We start from the raw sequence: 18,064 nt of genomic DNA on the forward strand, positions 1-18,064 counted from the left end.
ATATTTATACAATGCGTATACCTAATCTATATTGATAAAACACAATTTTCTTAATTCAAGTTCGAGACATGTCCCTAACATGTTGCAAAGCTGTTAGGTTTCTGTAAGTAGACTATGAAAGAAAGGGAACTCATAATATCCTATCAAGGGCAGTGCTGCACGTTGAAGCCTGTGGCTGCTAAATTTTCGGAACTAAAGTTTGTTTACTTTTTTTGCATTTTCGTGTTTATGCGATATATTTATCGAAGGGTGCGATTAAAAACATTGGACAAAGTCTAAATTTGTCGATTTGTTTTTTTTTCTGAAACTTTTAACATACAGAAAAATAAACCTTTCGCACTGCCACTTTTTGAGCTGTAGACACAGTCGGGAGATTTTCAATACAACATTTCGTTTTGGAGGTATCATTATTAGCCTTATTTTTTTATATGGGCCATCAAAAAAGTACACAGTTTCCAGTAACATTTTTTATTAGGAACACAACGATGTATGGCACACAAAAAAAAAACAAAAAGTGGTGGTTTCAACAGGATGGTTCATCTGCGCATGATTTTGGAATATTGCCAAATGATTTGCATGTTTCCAGTTCGTTTAATAATTCTTTTGATATCTGAAAAGTAATGTTTGATACATTTTTTCAGTTGTCACAGTTTTTGAGCGTCACTAGTTTGTGAACCAATTTTCAATTGTTACCATCTCTTTCTCGCTCATGTGTTGATACTTATGCGATAGAAAATAAAGAACTCTGTCGCAATTACTTACTTCACAAACTAGAGAAGCAGGGCTCATCTTTCGGTGTAGTATTATCTTTGCCTTTCGCGAATTCAACTGTACAGTTTTAGGGTATCTAGCAAGAGGAGGGGTTGCCACGACAATGGATGACGCGATTTCTTATATTCTTCAATTCGAAGTAAAATATGAGAAAATTACACGTTGGTATGTTTACATCTTTGAATCCTGTTACCTGCCAAAGTCACTCAAAATGACTCGAAAGTGTATAACAGCCATAGCCACCCTGTGTTGAAAGGAAGCATGCACTGAGAAAGTTTCAGCTTTTATAAAATATTCTGGCTGATATGCTCAGAAGCGAGTTGCTTCTCTTGTAATGCGGTTCGGCAGTGCATGGTACCCTATGTGTCAACAGGGAGAAAGGGGTGCGCATGCTCTACTTCGCAGCTTGAAACATATTGCAGTCGTCCTGTACAGCATTCAAACAGATCAGCCATGCTCACAATTTCGTGGGGTGGTAAGAGATTGATTTTCGGAATGAGGAAATATGATCATGTAAGTCACAAGTTGATCGATCTAAAGTGGTTAAATATGCATAATAGGAGAGCTGGAAATGCTGCTAGCACGTATAAAATGATATGTATGTTTCATTCCATTACTGAATCTCGCCCTTTATACACATTTCTATGTAATTTAACCTAGGTACCTACTTATTAGACATTTATTATTATTATCAATCAAATCACTGCAGGATAGAGGGAAAAAGTGGTAAAACATGATCAATCAAATACAGCCTTAACTAACGAACCTCCCCTCGCCCAAATGGTACTCGCTAGGTGCCCTCCAACATTATCCTTCTCACTAAGCGGCGCACGGATAAGTCCCCTCTGTAACCCGTCTTACCTGGCCCTTATAGATCATATACAGGGTGGCCATTTGAAAACGAAACGGAGCCTATTTTGGGGACCTCAAAACATTTACGAAAAAAATCCTCGGACCCGTCAATTTTTCATCCAAGGGGGAACCATTTTTTTGCTAGTTTCGCCCCCCTGAGGGTAAAGTCATAGCGGGGGTGACAAGTGCCCCCAAAATTTTAAATCGAATGGGGGGTCGAGTGATACCTTATTTTGAAGGTATTTTTATGTGGATTATAACCCTTGTAAGTTTTAAATCAATTTTATTTTAAGTGCTTAAAGCTAAAATCAATCAAGTAAATGTCGAAAATGTTGGCCTTCGACTTCCATACAATAATACAGGTTTTGTTCAAACCTTTCCCGTACATTTTGCAAAACTTCTGGGGTGATTTGACGACATTCATCAATTATTCTTTGTCGCAAGTTCTCTAGCGATGTTGACTGACTAGCATAAATTTTAATTTTTAAATGTCCCCATAAAAAAAATCTAACGGAAACTCCGGGGAACGAGGAGGCCATTCAATAGCTCCTCTTCTTTCAATCCATTGTCCTGGAAACGTTTGGTCCAAATATTGACGAACCCTTGCAGCATAGTGGGGTGGCGCACCATCTTGCTGAAATACTAGACTACTCGTTATTTTCTAGTATCTGCACTAATGCTGGATGAATCGTATTTTCTAATAACTCCAGGTACATCTCTCCTGTTAGATTGCCAGGTACAAAGAAGGAGCCTACGATATGGTTACCAAAAATGCCAGCCCAAACATTCAATTTTTGGGGACATTGTGTATGCACCTCACGAAATATTCTGGGATTTGAATCAGCCCAATAGCGACAGTTGTGACGATTCACAGTACCGTTTAGGAAAAAGGAACATTCGTCATAGCCACCTACGGATATTAAAAAGAAAAAAAAAACAACAAAAAAGTACAGTTCAGAATGTACGATAACAACATTTTTTTGTATTTATTGTTGTATTAATTGTTATTTAACTAATTAATTTACAAGCATTTTTTTTTCATAAGAAAATGTTGACACGTTTTTAACTTTTATTAGCCCCTGTCTCGGCTAGGCAAATTAGGAGCGATTTAAAACTTAAGGGTTATAATCCACATAAAAATACCTTCAAAATAAGGTATTACTCGACCCCCTATTCGATTTAAAATTTTGGGGGCGGTCGTCACCCCCGCTAGGGCTTTGTCCTTAGGGGGGCGAAACTACCAAAAAAATTGTTCCCCTTTGAATCAAAAATTGACTGGTCCGAGGATTTTTTCGTTAATGTTTTGAGGTTACCAAAATAGGTTCTGTTTCGTTTTCAAATGGCCACCCTGTACAGTTGCTATTTATTAAAAAGTAGACATACGGATTTAGGTGTTTTGTTTTTTTTCCTGTGTCTACTTTTAAATGACAAAAATCCTTTTGAAGGTGCCCAATTTTATGCAGCCAAAAAAACTTCTTAAACAAATAAAGGACTTTCATATTAATTATTGGTACTTGGCTTCACAGAAAATAAATCTCTTTCACTTCTGAAACTGTTACTGCCACTTTTCGATTGATGAGAGATAAAAACTGAATGTTTTATTTACATATATGTTGTTATTATACCAATTGACAATATAAATGTTTTCTTCAGTTACATCACACATGAACGAGAAGAAACATACCGAAGCCAAAACGGCATTATCCAAATTAATTAATATGACAGCCAGATCATTATTTGTTTTAAAAAGTTATTTTAGTTGCATAAAATTAGGCGCCCTTCAGCAGAAAGAGAAAAGTAGACATAGGGTAAAAACAATGTCTCTATCTACTTCTTAATAAATAACAAAATAACATGGTCTATGTAAACTTTTGCCCTACCACTTTGATGGCCACGTGATTGCTGGTGCATAGGTTGCCTGTCGACCAGGCGCAAAAAATTGGTGTTGCAGAACGCCCTTACGTATCAATTGACTGATGAGGCTTATTTTAGCACATTTGAACTTCTCTACAATTCATGTATCAATACTGGAGTTGTTAGACAAACTGCTTGGGGGAGGGACAAATTTGCTTCTTACCACTATAGCAATTTCAACGTTCTTTCCAATTCCAATGAAACAAATTTTCTTTTATAAAATTTCAAATTTTAAAAACTTCTGAATTTCCAAAGCACCTCTGGACTTTTTAATAACTGAACATCCAAAAGGGGAGGATAACTATATCCTTAATTTTTTTTTTTATTTACAAATAAAAAACAGGTCTCACAATATTCTTATATTTTATATGAAAACACATAAATTATAAGATGAAATATTAACACTCTAATCGTCTTTCTTAACGTCCGTTTTACCACCGCGAATACGACCAGTTCTTCTGGCAGCAATAAGACCAACTTTACGTCCAGCAGATGTGCCTCGTTTAACGGTCGACGCTTTACCAATATGTTGATGGTTACCACCACCGTGTGGATGTTCGACGGGATTCATAGCGACACCTCTCACCTTAGGCCAGCAGTTACGCTTCGCCTTGTATTTGTGATAGGCACGACCCGCCTTTAGGATTGGCTTGTCGATTCTTCCGCCGCCGGCAACGATACCGACCATAGCTCTGTTGTTAGATGGAATTACTTTTTTCGCACCCGAGGGTAATTTAACTCTGGTTTTCTTCGTGTCCGGATTGTGGGCGATGACTGTGGCGTAATTTCCCGAAGCTCTGGCTAGACGACCACGATCTCCGGTTTTCTCTTCCAAATTACAGATGATTGTACCTTCGGGCATAGTCCCAACGGGTAGCACATTACCTACAAAAGGAGATGTAATGAGTAACGTGCCAAAAGTTCACGTTGCATTGTTAAAAGGAATAGACCTCAGAAATAGCCTCTTATTTAAATCTCACGTATAAATCGTTTTGAAAGAATTCATCACAATGGTCGAATCATTCATTAATATATAGAGCAGGTTACGTACCGATTTGTAAATTCGCCTTCTTTCCACAATACACAAACTGTCCTGTGTACATGCCTTCTGGGGCAATGAAAAGCTCCTTGCGAGTGCGGAATTTGTACAAATCCCTGAAGTGCACTAATGCCAAAGGCGCACCACGGCCCGGATCATGCATAATGGTCTTGACGACACCTTTGAGGTAACCATGACGTTCGGCATAATCTAAAGCGCGAAGTTTGGGTGCTCCTTTCCTCTTCTTCGTATGCGATTTAAATACTGACCCTGCACCTTTACGTTGTGCACGAATAACTCGCCCCATGTTAACCTACAATTACAATCTGCAAATTCTTTTAACTGGAGTATTATTACAGTAACAACTATGGATCGATACTTTGGACAATTTTTTATTCAACTAACTGGCAGATGAGTGCAATTTGTTTAAATAAATCAAGATGAATTTCGGATACATACCTCGTACACAACAAATTTCAATGAAAGAACTTTTTGACTGCCAACAACTAGTTTCCGGCGTTACCAACATGTTAGAACTAAAGTTACCAATTAATGGTGAGAAATCTGCCATGAACGGAGCAGAGGCAAATTCGAAAGTATGAAAATTTAAATTGCCCAGTTTATTTTTCAAAATTATTGTTATTTCAGCTATTTGTACTGACCTCGACGAGTACCACTTCAAATATTCGTAATTGTCATTTATTTGTCGTACCCTTAAACGGACCATTTCGCGTACGTCCATGTGTTGTAGGTTATGTCTGTTACTATTTACCGCCAAAACGCGAAATACACATCCAGATTTATATCAAAATATAAAATAAGGGCAAGCTCGATCGAATTATTAAAATGGAAGAAAGTGCAGGTAATCGAACAGGTGCAGAACTAGTAGAACATTCATAATCCTTTTTTAGATGAACCTAGAGCAAAGCGACAAAAGAAGAGTAGACCGGGAAGGCTCGCCGCATTTGAGAAGTTAAAACAGTTGAAGGGCTCAAAGAACAAGTACGAAGTGTCTGATGTTGATCATGTGTACGAAATAGTCGATGAAAGGGAGTATACTAAAAAAGTGTTAGATCGGCAGGACGATGATTGGATTGTTGATGATGGTAAGGTTAATGCAGATATAAAACTGGCAGACCTACTTGCTCGTAATGATTATTTGTTAAATTGCCCTGTCGAATTACACTCGAGGTTTGTATTTAAACCAAGTACATTTGTGTTGTGGAAACTCAAATCTGCATCCTTTAGCAATTGGTCTTGAAACTCTAAAAACATTCCACCTTCAGTGTTGCATTTTTATTCGTTGATGTTTGTCGTCTAATTGCTTTGCAACAGATTTTCACTAAATTTTTTTTTCCTCGGTAAAATACAAACCCCTTGGTGCAATTATAAGTGAAAGGATTTGTCTGATAGGTCTACTAACGCATTTATTTCAAAGCCTCCTAAGAAAATTATGCATAATATGGACTATGTTGGTATGCAAATTAAATTCTTTTCGATTATTTATCTGATATTAAAACATTGTAGTTAAAATATGTCAATTGTTTAAATTAATAAACAAATGAACAATTTGAAATCGAAAAATGGGCAAGTTGGACGTCATATTTTACTCCATTCACACTAAAAACGTTACTTCTTGAGGGACTGAAATATGTTTATTTTGGACAGATGGTAGTGGTTACATTGAGGACGGCCGAGACATATTTGATGATGATCTGGATGCGGAGTCTCTTGCAAATGCGGCATCGTCAAAAAAGGGGAAAAATCGCAAGAAGACTAAGGGCATCTCCGAAAACGCCGGCAAGGGAAATTTGCAGTATCTCATCTCCAACATGCCATCCAAAAGAAAAGAGGAAGTGAAGTTGGGCGACGATAACGTCTTGTCCGATTTACTGGCCGAAATTGACGATAACACACCGGGCAGATCGCTTTCCGAAAAAATAATTAAGCCCAAGTCTGTTGCGAAATTCTCATTGTCTGCCGATAAGAAAGCGGCAAAGGATTACTTGAATAGCTTCTCGTTGCCTAAATTATCAAAACCGAAAGTTACGCCTATACTGCAGCCCGAAGTGCAGCCGGAGGGGGAAGAAAATGAAATTGTCGAATCCATGGATATTGTCGACGATTCACAACCGGAACCACCAAAACCGACTCAATTATCGAAGGTGGACTCGTTCACAATAGAAGACATACAGTCGCAGTTTGAAGACGACTTTGATGTGAGTGAAATACAGGATGTGTCACAAGATATTACGGTGGTAGAGCCGAGGACCAATGTCACCGAAGAGCAGCTATCTACCGGATGGGATACATTGCAGGAGGGAACGTCGAATATTCCTCAAAGCGATGTTCACGTCGATTGTTCCCAAATACCTACCGTGAAGGACAGTGCGGGTAATCCAGTCTTTCGTTTCTTTTGGTGGGACGCGTACGAGAACGTCACAAAGCGTCCAGGCGAAATATTTCTCTTTGGCAAGACCTATTGCGATGCGGTAAAATCGTACGTCAGCTGTTGCGTGGTGGTACAAAATGTCGAAAGGAAAATATACCTACTACCTCGAACTCACGTAAGGAACAACATTTTCGGTAAACAACTGTAAATATGCCGTTTTATTTAGGTTTTGGATCTGCACAGGCGGCCGACCGACACTCCCGTGTCTATGATTGACGTTTACCACGAATTTAATAATAACTACGCGCCCCGACTGTGTTTAAAGTCGTTCAAGTCCAGGAAGGTTACAAAGTACTACTGTTTTGATCCTAATATACCGACCGAGTCTGAGTATTTGGAAATTCGATACTCTGTAAGTGAAGGTTTTTCTTTCATAAACAGCTTCGATTTTATTAAGCAAATATGAAAGTCACTAAATATAGAAAGTACCGCAATCCATTGGGCTCGTTTGTTAGAGAGAGAACGCATGATTTTTGCCCAAAAATGGCGGAAGTTACCAGATTCTAGTAACTTTAATGTTAGGGATTGTTCCACCTGTTTGGAGATATCTGTATAATATTTTTATAAAACATGACAGTACTATGAAGTTAGGTTATAAAAAATGACAGCTATTAAGATTTTATTTGTCAATTATTTTAAGTTAGCAGCAAATTTGCCCAAAAATGGCGGATGATTGCGGTACTTTCTATATTTAGTGACTAGCAAATATTATAATGAAGCTCCCCAGGGGCGGACTGGGTACTTAAGGGCCAGGTGGTTAGGTTACGGGCCATTAAAGTAGGTATTAGTGTAGTAATGAAGGTGTGGCGTCGCGGGGGGGGGGTTAGCTCTGAGGTGCACCACAAAAACAGTGCTCCTTTCTCGAAAATCAATTACCATACAGTTTTTTTTTAAATTGCAGCTGATAATTAAAAGTAACAAAATATACAATCCACACGAGGTGCGTCGCCTATCATTGTATTTCAGCACTTTCATGCTATGACAAAAAATGATAAATTCATTGTAAAACACTTCAATTAAAACAGAATTTTTTAATTTTTTAACAACCTAACATCAACCCCAATTAGAGAAACATGTTAATAACTTATTAATAGTGCAAGAAACTAAATACAGCACATACTTACAAATTTCCAACGGGCCATTATGATCTACAGGCCAGGTGGCAACCGCCCCCCCTGGTCAGTCCGCCCCTGCTGATAACAATATTTTTTTGTAAAATGTACCTATAAAAAGATATGATTGAAAAACTAAAAAACCAACAAAATTTCTTTGGTTTTAAGGATGGTACGGGGGAAGCACAAGGGGTAGGAGGTCGAAAACTTGGATTCTTAACCACCAGATATATTCATGACATCCAAAAAAATTGGAACTACTTCTCGTTTTGCAGGAAATGGTCCATTTTCAGTCTCTATTTCCTGGACTAATTGGGAGAAATGTAAATAGGATAAATTCCCTCCCTAGTCTCGCATAATAATAACACATTGTTGTTGGGAAACCTTTGAATCTATTTTTAATGGTTGTTTGTAGCAACAAATTTCAGCAGAACTTAGCTTAACCTTAAAATCCATGACAACGACTATTGAGACAATGGTTGCGATGAGAAAATGAGAAATGCACATGATGCATCTCTTTCTCAAAGAACTTGTTGCATTCTGGATTTGTCGTGGTTGAACTGCTTCAAACTCTCTTTCTCAGTTATAGAAGGATATTTATAAATTTTGTTTTCCAAAAAACCCCACAATAAGAAATTCAATGAGCTTAGGTAGGCTGAACGTGCTGGTCATTTTATTGGTCCCTGCGACTATCCAATTATTAGGTACGAGATCATTTAAATAATTTTTAACAATTAATGCATTATGAGCTGGGGCACCGTCTTGTAGAAAAATATACGTTCATCTCTATTCAAAAAAATTATTATTGAGCAAATCTTCCAGATTGTGCTCTAATGTTTGGATGTATCGTCATCTAAAAATATATTTTAAACTATGTCGTTTCAGACAACACCACACATTAAACCCAAATGTTCTTTGAGCTCGTTTAGATGTAGATGCGGATTTTCATTTGCCCAATAGCGAAATAAGGTGTTCAAAAAAGTGCTGGCACACGTCTATCATAATTTTTTCTTGCTCATTTTTTGCACTAAAGTGAAAATATACATAATAATAATAATAATATTTATTATACCGTTTATTCGTGTGGGTAGATTTACGGTTGTCATTAGAAAAATATTACAAACTAAATACAAAGGTACATTTAAAGACAAAAGAAGATAACAGAGTCAAATTTTAACTATGAGGACAGTTTTTAGTAAACTCTTCTTGACAATAAAAGGCGAGACTTCAGAGCAGCAATGGGCAAGGATCTTATTTATTTATTTATTATTCCTCTCTTGTATTTATTTTCTTATACTAAGGAAGGCTATTGTAAAGTAGTACAGAATGCGTCAAAAGGTAGATACTGATACTAAAGTTGATTTTTTTAATAGAACCGTATTTTTTAAAATTCATTTTCGAATTATTTTTATTATGCGTAGAATTTGACACAGAAAATAAATTTTAAAAAATATCAATATCTACTTTTGGATGCACCCTGTAGTGCTAAAAATGCTATTTTGCTAAACTACTTTTCCAAAAAAAAAACAAACTACAGGCAACTATATTTTTATTGTTTATTATCAGATAAGTAATAAACAAAATTTATTGTAAAGAACTTATTATTGAAAACAATACATTTTCGGAAAACTCCTAAAACAAGCAATTCTTTAAAACCATGGCCAACTATAATTTTCATCCAAAAAAATCATCAACTTTGAGTTACCGGGCAGTTACTAAAAGGGCTAGAAACAAACTACTAACGACATCGATTTGTTAACTGGCTTTCATTTGCTTTCAAATCCATTTGTCTCAGTCTTGCGGTTTAATAAATCAAATTTCAGGGAAAAAATCCTCGCGTTGACGCAGATATTTGCAAGGATGGCGGTAAAACATTCTCGTGCGTTTTTGGAAGTCGAAGCAGCTTTCTTGAAATTTTCCTACTGGAACGCAGGATAAAAGGTCCATGCTGGCTTGACATAGTCAACCCCGAACCCGTGCATAACCCCGTCAGTTATTGCAAATTCGAAATACACTGCTCGAAACCGATCGACGTTTCAATAGTTCAAGACCCGCCGCCGCCTCCGTCTCTCGTAGCCCTTACCATCAACATGCAAACGGTCGTCAACTCGACAAATATGCAAAACGAAATCGTGATGATGTCATTTTTGGTGCACTCGAAATACGCCGTCGACAAAAAGCCACCAAATCCGTTGTTTCAGCAACACTTCTGCGGTAAGTGTAATATTAACCGGTCACTTTTTAAAAAAAAATAATAATTGTAGTTTTCACTCGACCCGGAGATCAAAATTTTCCTTACGACATTCACAATGCCCTCCAGACGTTCAAAGCAACCAAAGTTCAAAAGATGGATTCGGAACGCGCGTTGCTCAACTATTTTCTTCTACAAGTTCAGAAGATCGACCCCGACGTCGTCGTCGGCCACGACTTGCTCGACTACCAAATCGGACTGTTATGTGAACGGCTGCTGCATTGCAAAACTAGCAATATAAGCCGATTGAGCAAGGTCAAACGTGCAGACGTGCCCAATAAGCGTCTCCTAGAGAAAGATCTCTTTGTCGGTCGGCTTGTCTGCGACATTAAGCTTTCCTCGAAGGAGCTAATCAAATCGAGATCGTACGATTTGGGCACTTTGTGTCAGAACGTGCTGAAATTGGGGCAAGGGGAGCGTATTGAAATGGAAAGCGACGAAGTGCCGAGATTTTTTCAAACTTCTACCGACATTCTCAAGTTAATTACGTTCACGATGCAGGATGCCGCGTACATTTTGAAAATAATGTACGAGTTAAACGTCATTCCTTTAGCCCTGCAAATCACCAACATTGCCGGAAATGTAATGTCGAGAACTCTACTGGGCGGCAGATCGGAGCGAAATGAACTTTTGCTTTTGCACGCGTTCTCGGAAAGGGATTACATCGTTCCTGAGAAGAACACCTTTAAAGATTTAGATGATGGGGAGACGAAAAGGAACGCATCTTCGAAGAAGAAACCCGCATATTCGGGTGGCCTCGTGTTAGATCCGAAAGTGGGCTTTTATGATAAATTGGTTCTGTTAATGGATTTCAACTCTTTGTATCCGAGCATTATTCAAGAGTATAATATTTGTTTTACTACGATTTCTAGTACGGACAGCGAAGAAGATATCTCCCTTCCTGATCAACAGTTACCTCCAGGTATGGTTAATTGTTATCGAAAAGCAGTAGGTAGTTCTTTATTTAAAAATATGGATTCAATATTATTCAAGTTAAGTCGATGTAAATAATGCAAAAAATTGACGTTAAGATATACACTGCACGGGGATCCAAAAACTTGCTTATATTTTTTTGGCAAAAAATATGTTGGTCACCAACAATACACATGGATCACTTTTTTGGCATCGACTTATACTTTTCTTTTTCAAGGAAGTTTCTCCATGACTAACAATTTTGACATCTTTTGGCTAAACATATTTTGGTTACCAAAAATACCACTTCTTAGGCATCATGGAATAGAGTTTAAACTATTTCCCGGCCAAATTGGTTAATAAATAACGATTTTGTCCGATTTTGGGCAACAATGTAATAGATGCCAAAATTAATTTTTGATAGTTGCATATCTGGAACCCATAAACTTCTATATAGTAAAACCCTGAAGTTGATACGAAGTCAAACTAAGCTATAGCACGAAACGAGACAGTGGGACAGACGGGCAGAAAAGTGAGAACATAAACGTTCCACTTTCGGGGGTTCAGCAGAAAAAATTTCAAACTGAAAATAGAGGATTTCAAATTTTTTTATTTCTTTTAGTCTAAGGTCTACCTATGATTGAATAAAAAATACACTTGATTGTGTTGACTTTTTAATCAAGCAGGCTTAAACAAACAAAAAACAGAAAACAAAGACAAATAAACAAAAAAAACAATATCCTATCCCAATAATCTTAATAAATCGACGTTGCCTCCAGTAAAATCTAAATTTTACAATCAATCTATAGTAGTTTTTTATTATACAGGGTGTAGCATCTAAGAACCCTCGGATCATAACTCCTTTACCATAAAAGATACCGAAAAAAGTCTTAGAGCAAAATTGTACGCAATTACTGCTGGCATTTTCTAAAATATTTTTGATCACCAGGAGCGTGCTGTATTCCAGTGGCGTATCAAACTTGCATTTTTTAAAATGGAATACCCCATATTTTATTACTGATTTGGAGGGTACTTGAAAAGTACTTATTTTTTTATGTTAACATGTTATACCCTTAACTTTCGCTGTTATAACCTTTTTTCGTCAAAATTTGAAGAGAAATTAAATCGCGCAGGCAGGTAATTTTAGGATTGAGGTACAGGTTAAGACCTCTTCCACAATCACATAATTTTTTTAGGTACTTTATCAAAAAAATAAAATGTTTGATTGACTGAAATGTCATATTTTTTTAAAATTTCAAATGGCACTCCCCTAAACTAAAACTTTGGTCGCCAAAACTACAAATTTTCCACTGATATAAACAAAACCACACATTCCATAAGAAAATTTCTGAGAAAAACCAAGGCGAAACGCCAATTTCAATTTGTAAAAAAACGTTCTTTTCCGAACTCAAGTGTGCCATGATAAAACAAAAGAATAAAGATGTTCAATTATCACAATTAACAGTAGTGTCGGTAGTGTAATCACGCATTCAGATCGACGAGTGTTTCAAAATGTGTTGGATATATTTACAGCCGCAGGGAGTGTAAAACGACCAAGGAAAATTAAACGAACGTCGGTTTTGGCGCAAGATCACGAATTGCAAGCTGTTGACAATCGCCATATTAGTGTACGTGAAATTAGTACTCCCAGTAGTTGTAAATCTATCCAACACATTTTGAAACACGCGTGGATCTGAATGTATGCTGCCAGGATATTTCCCAGCGTCCACTTGTGACACCAGCAAACAATTCCGGTAACGTCTCTAAGAATAAACACTATATCAACAATTCCTGCTTGTGTTTGGAACATTTTCGAAAGGTTGATTAAAAAACAATCATACACTGCCGACACAGTACTGTTAATTGTTTTATCATAGCACACTTGGGTTTGGAAAAGAACGTTTTTTTTTTTTGGTGTTTCGACTTGGTTTTTTTCTGAAATTTTATTATGAAATGTGTGGTTTTGTTTATATAAGTGAAAAATTTGTGTAGTTTTGGTTACACAGAGGTATAATTTGTTTAGGGGGGTGCCATTTGAAATTTTTAAAAAATATGACATTTAGCAAAGGTCAATCAAACATTTTATTTTTTCGACTTAGTTTTTCTCAAAAAAAATTTCGAAAAACTCAAATTTTGACGAAAAAAGGTTATAACAGCGAAATCGTTAAAGTTCTAAAAAAAATAAGTACTTTTCAAAAACACTCCAAATTGGTAATAAAATATGGGGTGTTCCATTTAAAAAAATGCAAGTTTGATACGCCACTGGAATACAACACCCCCTGGTGATCAAAAATATCTTAGAAACATGCCGGCGGTAATTGTGTACAATTTAAGACTTTTTTCGGTATCTTTTATGGTAAAGGAGTTATAATCCGAGGGATCTTAGGTGCTACACCCTGTATATAAGGTTCCCATCTCAAAACTCTGCCAACTAGGACAGGAGGCGTGAAAACCCCGGATTTAGGGATTATAAACCCGGACATATCAACTGAAATTTAGAAAAAATATTGTCTAAAGAAATAGTCTTTGAAATTCTACTTTATTTTTATCACTGACTAGACTGTTTCAAATTCAATAATAGTATAAAGGAACAAGGGATTAAAAAGAGTTTGTTTCTGAGAGAATGGTTTAAATTTAATATTTTTTTAATATTTTTAAGGGAACAAAAACCATTTTAATCCAGTGTTGCTTATACTATTTGTTCCAATACCGATCGATTTAAATCCATTTTTCTATGAATTGTTTACAAGAAAACAAAAATGAGGGATTAAAACTTTATTAATCTCTAGGGATTAAAATTACCTGTTAATGTACAAAAATTAGGGATTAAATTCAAGAAAACAATTTAGGTATTGGAAAAATTCCTTTCTTTGGTCCACTGTTATGCCACTAGTGAAAATATTCTTTCAACGTTGGCATTATGTGCAGGAATGCAAAAAAAAGCACCAGACAATTTTCAATAACTCGCAAGTTTAATGAGGATTCGGTGTTTTAAAAAATTGTAACCAAAGGAGATTGGCGCCTTAAAAGTTTATCTTGTTTTGACAGAAACTCATAGATATCTTCAGTAGCCTAAAACCCGGACTACCAATGAAACCCCGCCCAGACATGGGCGTACGAAGCTTTTGGTCTAGGGAGGGGCAAAAAATAAAATTGGCGGGAAAAAAAAATGTTTAATGAAACATAATATACATTTTTATTTTTAGTAGGTAAGTAATAGTTACTAAAAACGTCTTCAAAATGATTATATCTCAAAATATTAGTTATTACCGCTTCTATATCAATTAATTTTGTATTAAATATGAAAAAAAAAAACACGGCGAAAATAGATAGGTAGATATAAAGGCCATTTCGGTATATCTGTAGAATTTTTGACAAATCGGTAGACGGAACATCACTGGTGACCACTGCACAGTGGTTTGTGTTAACGCGCGATTAGTGAACGATAACTTCGCTCAGCCCGACGGCAGGCGAGTCGGGCTGGCGCCTAGATATACAAGTGCCGGTGTGCCGAGTAATCCGATGGGCATGGGAACAGCGATTTTAATTTATAGCTTAAAACCTCTTTCATTGCTTAAATCTCAAAAGAAAAGGTTTTGAATTAGAAGCCAACAAAGATAATTCCTACAGATATTTTTTAACAAACATAAAACGTGGCCAGGCCAGGGAGGGGCAGCTGCCCCCCCTTGCCCCTCCCTGCGTACGCCCATGCGCCCAGACGCGCCCCCTAAACTAGGACAAATCCGGGGAAACCCGGACGGATGGCAACCCTGCCTGTATACTGTCTTATATACTTTTCTGTACTGTATCAGAGATAAAGAGGACCATTATATCGCTGAAAAATTTTTTGTTTTGAAACATTTTGAAAAAATCGGATTTTTCGATTCTACTACTTTTCTGGCGTTAATATTTGACCCAGAGCGAAACCATGGACACTTTTCCACAGCAACTTTTAAGTCTCTTTAAGATGGCGGTTAATTTTTTAATCCACGTTTCGTCTTTGGGAAACCGTCATCAGTTTCATTTTTTCCATTTTGAAAAACCAAAAAAATTTCATGAATTTCTTTTTAGACCTTTGATTGCTCAATTTTTCTCCGTTTCTAGAATATCCGTAGTGGCCCTTCTTATCTCGGACACGATCCAATAACTGACAACCGTGATTTATACTGCTGTGATTGCGTTTATACTTTCGTTTATTGTGCCTGTCTACTTAACTTTTATGTTAAGTTGGAATTAGGGGCAGCTACACAACTACACCACTCTTTATGACAAGTCATGTCCTAGCCAAAATGGCAGGCGCCTGTGGTTTATTGCTGTTTTTGTTTTACTTTTACATTTATCACAAATTTAATACGCTTGTGGAGGAAAGTCTAATGACAATTAGTCAAGCTTAAAACCTTCCTTTTGAATCTCTTACGGTTGATATTCTAAAGCATTCTTAACTATGTTTTTTAAGGAATGTGATTGGATGTTTTCTTTGAAAAAAACATCCAATCACATGCCTTAACAACACTGTTAGCTGACAACATAGCTATGGTTTATAATACCGGCCTTTAGTGTGAAACTTTAATTACAATACTAAAGTAATATTTCCAGGAATTTTACCAACCGAAATTCGCAAGCTGGTCGAGAGCAGACGGTACGTCAAAAAACTAATGAACAACCCGGATCTCGCGCCGGACTTAAAAATGCAATACAACATTCGACAGATGGCGTTAAAGCTAACGGCGAACAGCATGTACGGATGCCTAGGTTTTGTGCATTCTCGTTTCTATGCGAAAAATTTGGCAGCGCTCGTCACTTTTAAGGGGCGCGAAATTTTAACAAACACGAAGGATCTCGTCGAAAAAATGCTCTATCAAGTAATCTATGGCGACACTGATAGTATTATGATTAACACGAACACGTTGGAGTACGATGACGTATTTAAAATTGGCGTGAGGATTAAGCAGGAGGTGAATAAGTTGTATAAGCAGATCGAGCTGGATATCGACGGGGTCTTTAAGTATTTGCTGTTGTTGAAGAAGAAAAAGTACGCTGCCGTTGTAATTTCCAAAGACAGAAATCATCAATTGCAGTACCACCAAGAGCACAAAGGTGAAAAGATTCGTTATTAATGATTGGTGAACTGTGGTTTGTTTGTAGGTTTGGATATAGTCCGACGTGATTGGTCGCAACTGGCGGCGACCGCCGGCAAAGTTACCTTAGACAACATACTAAATGATCAACCGTACGAAGACCGCATCGAGAATATTCACGCGCATCTGGCGAAGTTGAAGGAAGATTTGGATCAAAACAAAGTCCCACTGTCTCTACTTGTAATCACCAAGCAGTTGACGAAGGATCCACGTTTGTACAACAATCACACGCAGTTTCCTCACGTTCAGGTGGCATTGCGTTACAATAAGCGGGGCGGTCGTGTTTTCAAAGCGGGCGATATAGTTTCGTACATCATATGCGAAGACGGTACTAACTTACCTGCAACCCAAAGGGCCTATCATATTGAAGAACTAAAAAATTCGGAACACTTAAAAATCGACATAAAGTACTATCTTGGGCAACAAATACATCCGGTAGTGTCAAGACTGTGCGAACCGCTCGAGGGTACCGATCCGTACCAAATCGCCAACTGTTTAGGTTTAGACACCACTAACTTTAAAAAGCCAGTAAGAAGCACTACCGAACCTACGGATAACTTGGCAAAAACACGCAACCTGTTTACTAACGTTGATCCATTCGTGTTCATATGTACATCTTGCAAGACGGAAAATAAGGTAACCGGAGTGTTTGACGGAAATGTTCCATTTTTAACTAAATGTGCCAATCCGGAATGTGGTATCCGTCCGATCGACTATTTAGGCTCGGTTAGTAACCAACTGACACTCTCAATTCGAGGGTATATAAAACAGTATTATCGCAATCAGTTGACCTGCGAAGATCCCGCTTGCGTTAACGAAACAACGCGGGTGCCCCTTAAGTTTGTTGGCAAATATCCGATATGTACATTTTGTAAAAAAGGAATCATGTACCAAAAGTACACAGAGGGCGACTTATACAATCAACTTCGATATTTTCAGCACATTTTTGATCTAAGTAAGCTGGACAAACGTAAGAGTATTTTTGTAACGTTCAAATTTTAATTTGCACTGTTTGTAGGTCCAATTTTAGATGGAACGATTGAAAGTGGAATTCATAACCTTAAAGAAACGGTGGAAAGAGTGTTGCAGCATTCCGGCTATGCCACCATTAATCTTACCAAATTATTCTCATCATTATTTGTTCAAAACCGTGATTCTATTATATTGCCTAGCGTTGAAAATCATACCATCGATGAGTATGAAGAGGATTTTGACGACTTTTAGCACTTGTATTATTGTTTTTAGTAGGTTTTTAAATAAAAGGTTCTATTTTGAAATTGAAATCGGGTAAAAAATCAAAATGTTTAAGTAAACAATTTGAACATTTAATCCACCTTGCAACTGGGGTAGCAGACGGGAGTGGTGATCCACTGAAAAATCTCTGATGCCATTGTGCATATTAATCGTCAAGATTTTTCTGGGTTAAGTGGCCAGAGCTATAAGCTACCGAATGCAAGAGGAACGAATTAAATATCTTCAAAACTGGGATGGACGAATGAAGTGGCCATATAGCGCCTTCCAACATGAGTCGAAAATGCGCTAAAAACGAGGTATGTCATTTTTAAATTTGGAGAAAATTAATTAATTTTTAAAAAATTTTAATTGCTGCTGTATTGTTGGCCA

The 18,064-nt window shown here is 37.1% G+C and overlaps 3 protein-coding genes across 6 annotated transcripts in view; 2 read left to right on the plus strand and 1 right to left on the minus strand.

The window, feature by feature from the left end:
- Positions 1 to 18,064, plus strand: part of LOC116170205 (zinc finger protein chinmo-like) — a 301,795-nt gene that overhangs the window by 199,109 nt on the left and 84,622 nt on the right. The gene's annotated exons all lie outside the window — the stretch shown is intronic.
- LOC116170209 (60S ribosomal protein L8) lies at positions 3,882 to 5,189 on the minus strand. Its single transcript, XM_031486439.1, has 3 exons — positions 5,036 to 5,189; positions 4,589 to 4,889; positions 3,882 to 4,422 (listed from the first exon to the last, which is right to left on the minus strand). Exons 2-3 carry the CDS (start codon positions 4,881 to 4,883, stop codon positions 3,944 to 3,946), a joined length of 774 nt encoding a protein of 257 aa, XP_031342299.1. The 5' UTR covers positions 4,884 to 4,889; positions 5,036 to 5,189; the 3' UTR covers positions 3,882 to 3,943.
- Positions 5,283 to 17,693, plus strand: LOC116170200 (DNA polymerase alpha catalytic subunit). The gene is made up of 9 exons (XM_031486425.1): positions 5,283 to 5,438; positions 5,488 to 5,682; positions 6,245 to 7,143; positions 7,195 to 7,380; positions 9,964 to 10,354; positions 10,405 to 11,313; positions 15,900 to 16,400; positions 16,449 to 17,411; positions 17,460 to 17,693. The coding sequence occupies exons 1-9, from the start codon at positions 5,423 to 5,425 to the stop codon at positions 17,663 to 17,665; spliced, it is 4,266 nt and encodes a 1,421-aa protein (XP_031342285.1). The 5' UTR covers positions 5,283 to 5,422; the 3' UTR covers positions 17,666 to 17,693.

The sequence above is a fragment of the Photinus pyralis genome, unplaced genomic scaffold (genome assembly GCF_008802855.1).
Source record: "Photinus pyralis isolate 1611_PpyrPB1 unplaced genomic scaffold, Ppyr1.3 Ppyr1.4_LG5, whole genome shotgun sequence".
Lineage (NCBI taxonomy): Eukaryota > Metazoa > Arthropoda > Insecta > Coleoptera > Lampyridae > Photinus > Photinus pyralis.